This window comes from Rhamphochromis sp. 'chilingali' (assembly GCF_963969265.1).
Source record: "Rhamphochromis sp. 'chilingali' genome assembly, chromosome: 11".
Lineage (NCBI taxonomy): Eukaryota > Metazoa > Chordata > Actinopteri > Cichliformes > Cichlidae > Rhamphochromis > Rhamphochromis sp. 'chilingali'.
The window spans coordinates 18,374,972-18,383,075 of record NC_137938.1 but is presented as its reverse complement, the minus strand read 5'-3'; the positions used below and the strand labels follow the sequence as shown (position 1 = coordinate 18,383,075).

At 42.9% G+C, this 8,104-nt stretch overlaps 1 protein-coding gene across 1 annotated transcript; it reads left to right on the top strand.

The window, feature by feature from the left end:
* Positions 1–316: 316 nt before the first annotated feature.
* Positions 317–1,363, top strand: LOC308405540 (chemerin-like receptor 1; the record flags this gene model as incomplete). The annotated part of the gene is made up of 1 exon (XM_080896211.1): positions 317–1,363. One exon carries the CDS (start codon positions 317–319, stop codon positions 1,361–1,363), a length of 1,047 nt encoding a protein of 348 aa, XP_080752337.1.
* Between the last annotated feature and the right edge of the window lie 6,741 nt (positions 1,364–8,104).

The window sequence follows — 8,104 nt, the reverse complement described above, 5'->3', positions numbered from 1 at the left end:
CAACAAGCATGTCCCTGTTATACCCACTTTGTTGTAAAACTTATTCATCTTGAGATACAATATCTTATTTTAAAAATTGCTTTAATTGATTAGTTCATCTCTTAAATTCACTTTGAAATTTCTTCATTTCCTTCTTGGCTTATCACTTGTGAAATCTAGACCTTAATCTGCCTTAACAGCTTAACAGCTCTACTCAAGCAGAAATCTAAAAGATTAGGAAAATTAAAGATTACTTTGCATACATTCATACAGACCCTGATGTCTCTTTTCTGTTCTTTTTGTTTTCTTGATATTACAGGTTTCTTGATAAACAATAATGGAGATGGCCAGTCTAATCAATACAACTGCTGCACCTGATCTAAATGATTCTTGGGTTGACTTGTTTTCGTCTCTTACCACCGTGGCTGTTGTTGTTTTCTCCCTGGTGTCTCTCCTTGGTGTGCTCGGGAATGGACTGGTTATCTGGGTGACCGGGTTCAGGATGAAGAAAACTGTTAACACAATTTGGTACCTCCACATTGCTGTGGCTGACTTCATCTTTGCAGTGTTTCTAGCCCTTAGAGCAACATCCCTGGCTTTGCAGTTTCACTGGCCCTTTGGCAATTTCATGTGCAAGCTGTGCGGCACTCTAATCATTCTAAACTTGTATGCCAGTGTCTACATTATGGTGGTGATCAGTGTGGACAGATGTGTGTCTGTGGTGTGGCCTGTCTGGGCTCAGAACCACCGAAATGTACGCAGTGCAACCTATGTTAGTCTGTGTGTTTGGATGTTGGCTTTGATTGTCAACATTCAACATTATTTTTACATGGACACAAAGAAAGAAACTGAAAACACAACTTACTGCTCCAACATTGGTTTTTTTGAAAAAGCAACACCAACTGTCATTCAGACCATTGTTATCACCCACTTCCTTCTCGGATTTGCAGTCCCCTTAACTGTCATTGTCTCTTGTTATGCTGTCATCATCCATCGTCTCAGGAGAAACCACAGCCTGGCCAGCCAATCAAGTCGCCCCTTTAAAGTTATCACTTCCATTATTGTTGCCTTTTTTCTGTGCTTGGCTCCCTATTACATCATTGATCTTATTCAGCTGGTGATATTTAAGGCACCAAATGCAACATTTCACTTTGCCTTTCTAATTGTGTCGAATGTTGCCTCGAATTTGATGGTTCTTCACTGCTGCCTGAATCCACTGCTGTATGTCTTCTTAAGACAAGATTTTAAGGCTGAAGTCCGAAAATCCATCCTGAATGTGCTGGAGAGTGCCTTGAAGAAAGAGAAAAAACACTCTGCCAGTGACATGAAGTCAGTGAACACCAGGCAGAGCAGAGAAAAGTCAGATTTGATTACTGAGGTATAAGGCTGTATATGAGATTAATAAACATGTTAAAACCTTTGATTGAAAAATTTGGGGGACTTTTTACCAGCTGTAAATATAACGGCAGATTAAATTTTTATAAGGTTTAATAAAATTATGTGCTTATGAAATGAATCTAAAAATGAATCTAATGGAAACAGCTAATTGTTTAAATGGTGCTGTGATGGTTTATTTCTTCACTGTATTGTTTTTCCTGACTACATTAACTTTGTGCCATTATTATTATTATTATTATTATTATTGTTGTTGTTGTTGTTGTTGTTGTTGTTGTGTGATTATAACAATGTTACTTCCCAGAAGAAGAACCAGTCAGCAAAATCAAAATCAGTATTACTTTTGTGTCCAGTTCACTTTGTAAAACACAAACAATAACAGGCAAATTTAGTTGACGGGACATGACAGCTCCCACAGATGCCATCTTAGATAAGCATGGATTGGGCAGTTAAAACATACTTTAAGGATAATTCATTCACACAGCCTGCCATTTATTTCCATGTGTTAATAAACAGTGTGTAATGTTGATGTCTTATTGTAAGATGACTTCTTCTTACCAATATCATGCAAAAATTTATATTATATATTAGATATTTGACCTTCCTACAGTTCAGTGTATTCATTATTATAATATAAGATCATTATATCATTATCATGATATTATGATGCCAAACAGTCTCACATATTCTTATTCTTCTGCTTTTGCTCTTTAAAAGTTTTTTTAACCCAATAAATAATGACAACTGTGATCATTCTTGTAATCACTGTTCCTGTGTTGTTTTACAAATAAACTGATATGTGTATCAGTAGTATTTACTGAAAAAAATCATCAAACATTGGATAATAATAATCACTTTTAAAAATAAATAATGTAGGATTATCTAGGTGAATAAATATTATATTTATTTATCAGCCGAATTGTGAAAAAAACTTTACAATACTTAACCGTGTGAAATAAAGTATAAACAAGTGTGTGATGCTAAATATTAAGCAGTTGTGAGATACGTAACAATGAGGTATATTTGTATTAAAGATTATTAAATTCCAACACTTGGCCTTATGTGTGAGTATAACATGGTGAATGCTGAAATCCTTCCAAGGTGGGGAATTCCCAGACTGGGAGACCGGGTGCTGATCGGACCAGCTTGACAGCAGTTTAGGTCGAAGGTCGAGCCACTTGGGTTCATGCCAGCTATTGCAAGAAGATTCCACAAACACAGTAATAACCCAAAGGGTGAAAGGATTTCCACATTGACGCTGAAGAAGACAACAATGGTCAAATTTTTATTGAACCACTAGCAGCAGCAATTAGACAGAATTCAGTAATTAAGGGCATAAAATGCAAGAACGTGGAACATAAAATCAGCCTTTATGCGGATGATGTGTTACTCTTTCTCCAAAATTCACAAACCAATATCTCTGGGGTGATTGAATTGATAAACTCTTTTGCAAGAATATCAGATTACTCAATTAACTGGTCAAAATCTACAGTTCTACCGATTAATTGCTCCCTCCATAATTCCTCTTCTACACCACTGCAATCGGGAAATATAAAATATTTAGGTATTAATGTTTCTCCCAAGCTTGCAGATCTAACTAAATTAAACCATATCCCACTTTTAAAGAAGGTAGAAGATGATCTGGCTAGATGGAAATGTCTACCCATATCACTCATGGGAAGGGTTGCCGCTATAAAAATGATGGTCTTACCAAAAATAAATTATTTATTCTCAATGATCCCAACTAAACCGCCACAAGATTGGTTCAGATCGCTAGATTCATGTATGTCCAAATTCCTTTGGAAAAATAAACCCCCACGTATAAGCTTAAAAACACTACAAAAGACCAAGGATAAAGGAGGACTAGAACTGCCTAACTTTCAGCACTACTTCTTAGCCAACAGGCTTCAGTTTATCTCAGGATGGCTAAAACATACCCTCTTAGATGAACCTTGGTTAGATGTAGAACAAGCACTTTGCAATAATCTAGAGATCTCAGACCTACCATTTATCAGCTCAAACATCCAACGACATGAATGCTTTAAAAGCATCAACATCAGCTCTTCTCTGACAGCATGGTGGGAGTTTCTAAAATTGACAGCGTCTTCATTAATCCCATGCAAACGTACACCTATCTGGAACAACCCTGACATATTACAAAACAATAATATGATAAACTTTTCAGATTGGAGTGGTAAAGGAATCAAAAATTTAGAACATATACTAGAAGGAACAGAATTTATCTCATTTGACGGACTAGTTACACAATATGGGATAAACAAGAAAAGATTTTTAGAATATCAACAAATTAAATCCATAGTAAAAAAGAAATTTAAACCGGGTCAAGTTGAACTACAAACACCACCAAGTGTGGTTCAATTTCTTACTCTTAAAACCCCCAAATTACTATCCAAAATATACAGAATGCTTTCTAAAACAGATGAATCAATATCACTTCCTATTGCAAAATGGGAAGCGGATTTATCAGTTAACTTAGACCTAAACTTCTGGTCTCAGATTTTCTTAAAAACCTTTCATCTAATTAGAAATCCCAGTCTTCAATTAATTCAATACAAAATATTACATAGAGTGCACTATACAGGTCATCGGATGTTCAAGATGGGCTTTACGTCTACCAACAACTGCTCACACTGCCAAACCAATTCACCGGACAATTATATCCACGCTCTTTGGTTCTGTCCACCAGTTCAGAAGTTTTGGCGCGAGATATGTGAAGACTTATCGAAGTGTCTGAAATGTAACATTCCAACTTCCCCCTTAGTGTGTTTGTTGGGCAGCTTAGATAATGTCACTTCAGAAAAGAATATCGCCCATATGGTTTTCACTGCCCTATGCATAGCCAAGAAAACAGTCCTCATGAACTGGAAAAATAAAAATAATCTTAATTCTAACCAATATAGAAATTATCTATTAGATTACATTAGTCTTGATACAACCTCTGCCACCACATCAGATCAATTGCTCTGGGCTCCTTTGATCAGCTCCATCACCTAGTGGGGGTGGGGGGTCATAGTTTGGTCCCGCCTTCACTGTTGTGATTGGTGTGGGGGTAGGGACAGGCTTAGGGCGTCGGGGGGTTCCCCGGAGGCATCTTCCTTGGGGGGCTCAACCCGGGGTAGCGGTCATGTCCGGTTAGGGGCTCTGTTGGCTCTCAGGTGACTGTTTCCTCGCGGCTGCGTGCAGCGGGGCTAGGGGAGGGTCTGTGCTGACGGACGTGGGTTACTGACCTGGTAGCCTGGCTGCCCCTGGGTGGGTCCGGGATGGGCGTGAGGTTCTGGGGGCGCTCCGTCTATGGGCTGGGGCCCGGGCCGGGCCTCGGGGGCTTGGGTCCTGGTTGGTGTGTTGCCGGGGTTGTGGGCGGGTGGGTGCATGGGGGCCCAGCCCTGGAGCAGGGTGCCGCCGGTGCATCGAGCCACCTGGGGGGCTCTTCAACTGGTGGGGGAGATTGTCACATCTTGCAGGAGCTTTCCTCTCCTCGGGAGCTCTCCCTGCAGGAGGGGGAGATACAGGAGAGGTGGAGGAAGATCTCAGCCTGGGTGTTTATTGTCTTATGTAGTCTGGAAGATGAGTGGATGGTGGGGTGGGTGCAGTTTTCTCTGTGGTGGGGTTGGGTGGACTGTCCCGGGCTCTGTGGGGCCGGGAGGCGCTGCTGCGCTGGGCCCCGGTCTGGATGGGCCTGGGCCCCCTTTCCCTGGCAGGTCGCGGAGTATGGGGGTGCCTACTGGGGTCAGCGGGGGAGCTGGCCCCAGGGAGGGGTCACTTGCCCCTCCCTTCCTTCCCTCCCCATCTCCAGCTGCCTCCCTCTTCCCGCTCCACCACAACCACCCACACATGCAGGACCTTGGAGTAGGGGTATGTCACCAGGGTGCAGAGGAGGCTACCCCCCCCCCCCCCCCCGTCCCCTTCTGGCTGCCTCTGCCTCAATTTTATCCCACAACTTAGACATTCACATTACTCACACTCTCATTACACATACATATAGGATCTTGGGGGTGGGCACGATACACGGAATCCAAAGTACCATCAGGGTGTACACCCCACCCCTGGCGTCGTTGCCCACCTCTCAAGGTTACATACACGTAGACATTGAGGGCTAGCAGGAGGGACCATGCGCTTACCTGCTGCTCTCTGGCAGGTAGCTCCATGCACTCCTGGGTTTTAAATGCACCTTTGAACACACATGCATCAACACTACAATGAGCGGGTGGAGGGAGGTTTGGAGTCTTCTCTCACCCCCATTCTCTGCGACCTGCTGGAGCGGGGGGGCTAGGAGGAGGAGTTGGCCGTCCGACTGCGGTCTGGAGTGTGGGGCCTCCCTGCTGCTGCGGAGTCGGGGCGGTCTGCCTCCCCCCACCGCAGGGAAAAGGGTAACACCACCTGGGTCTGGGTGCAGTTCCCCCTCCAGGGGCAAGGGTACCTAGACCCGGTTTGTAGAGTACGCTTGGGGAGTGTGATCGTGTGTACAGCGTCTCTTTATGTCTGTCTCCACGTTGGTTGAGTGTGGAGTAAGTGCATATGAGAGCATGAGGGTGGGAATGGATGTTTGTATATGTGTGTGCCTGTATTTCTGTGTCTATATGTCAGGTTGGGTGTCAGGCGCCACCTCTCTGGGGACATCTTAGGCCCTCCAAGGTTTGGAGGCCTATCTCCCCCTACCACCACTTCCCTGCCAGTGGCGGACTCCCTCAGACATCGGTGCGTTGGCGGTTCTTTGTGTCCGGGGATGGGCGTCCAGGTACACACCGGCTCACTCCTTGGCGGCCGCTTATCGGGGCCTGGAGCCTGGGGCTCACTCGGGCCACTTCGGAGGTGGGGTGCCCTCGGCCTCTCGGTCTGGGGCTCGGTCACTCAGGCACGGCTGGCTGCCGGCGGAGCTCACGGGCGCGTCACTGCAACTCCCCCTGGCTTCTGCTCCGCGGCTGCTGAGTGAGCCCTCATCTGGGACTCTCCTCAGCTCTTTCTGGGACAGTGGCGCGGCTGCCCCTCTGTTGGTCTTCCTTGGTCTCTTGTGTTCTGGGGGCCTCTGGATGTCTGGAGTTTTGATCTCCTCCATACCTGCTTCATGCCCTGGAGGACGGGGCTGTGGCCCCCCCACACCCTCTAGCAGATCATTACATGAAGGAACCTTTTAAAAAAACAAGCGCGTCCATGCTCACAGGTGTACACACGGGTGATCACACCCACAAACTACACCCTTTTTGGCTCCTACCTCAAAGCACACTGTGTTCTGTTGATCTTATGTGCTGCACAATAATGTTTAATATTTAGTATTTACTGTCATATTCCCATATATCATTGTGATGTTGTTTATTCTATTACTCTTGTTCTCTTCTGCTTGTTTTCTTTTTTCTTTCTCAGCAGGTGATCCAGGTGATCGATATATGCATTTTTTTTTTCTTTCTTTCTTTTTTTTTTTTTCTCTGCTCATTCTGTTGGTTTTTGTTTTTTGCCCTTCTCCCCCGTCCCTCTTCTCAGCTGTTTCTCTTTCCCTCTTTCTTTCTCCCCTTCTTTCCCCCAGTCCAGTCTGTCCCGTATTCAGTAAGTGAAAATAAAATGAACAATAAAAGGTGAATCAAATGGACCATTACAGCAAGGCTGGGATGGTCAATTTGGTAAAGTAAATCCGTTGGGCATCTTTCTTTGCCTTTAGACAACAATTCTGATGGCAAAAGAGCCAAACGGGACAGGCAAACAAAAAAAAAAAAAAACAAATCATCAAACATTGGATAATAATAATCACTTTTAAAAATAAATAATGTAGGATTATCTAGGTGAATAAATATTATATTTATTTATCAGCCGAATTGTGAAAAAAACTTTACAATACTTAACCGTGTGAAATAAAGTATAAACAAGTGTGTGATGCTAAATATTAAGCAGTTGTGAGATACGTAACAATGAGGTATATTTGTATTAAAGATTATTAAATTCCAACACTTGGCCTTATGTGTGAGTATAACATGGTGAATGCTGAAATCCTCCCAAGGTGGGGAATTCCCAGACTGGGAGACCGGGTGCTGATCAGACCAGCTTGACAGCAGTTTAGGTCGAAGGTCGAGCCACTTGGGTTCATGCCAGCTATTGCAAGAAGATTCCACAAACACAGTAATAACCCAAAGGGTGAAAAGATTTCCACATTGACGCTGAAGAAGACAACAATGGTGTACGACGTGCTCTGCCCTTTCAACCTATGGCTCCACTGGAACAAAAGAGTGAGAGGTGAAAGAGTTTGTGTATAAATACACAGACAATACACATATGCTTTCAATTATGTAATTTAAGTGATCTAGGTAGCTTTGTACGTGCTTTGGAATTTGTACGTGTTTTGGAGTTTGTACGTGCTTTGTCTCTAGGGGCCACGGTATATATTTATATATAAACATATATAAATAAAACCACAGGGTTTTTTTAACATTAGTCATTTCTTTTGTGCATAATTTTATATTGGTGTTGATAATAAATTAATTAAAGCAACAAAACAACACTGTAAAAAATCAAACTTGCAGTTGTTGAGCTTACAGTCATTTCTTTCACAATTCAACAATAAAAGTTCAGTTGGCCCATAAACTCAAATACATTAAGGGTTTCAACTAATCATTTAACGTTTTGGAGCAAAAGTTGGTCTCAGATGAAATTTATTGCTGGCAAAATGAATGAATTCAAGTTTTACATGAGTTGAAGCTATTGGCGCCTTTCTGTGCCTGAGTAC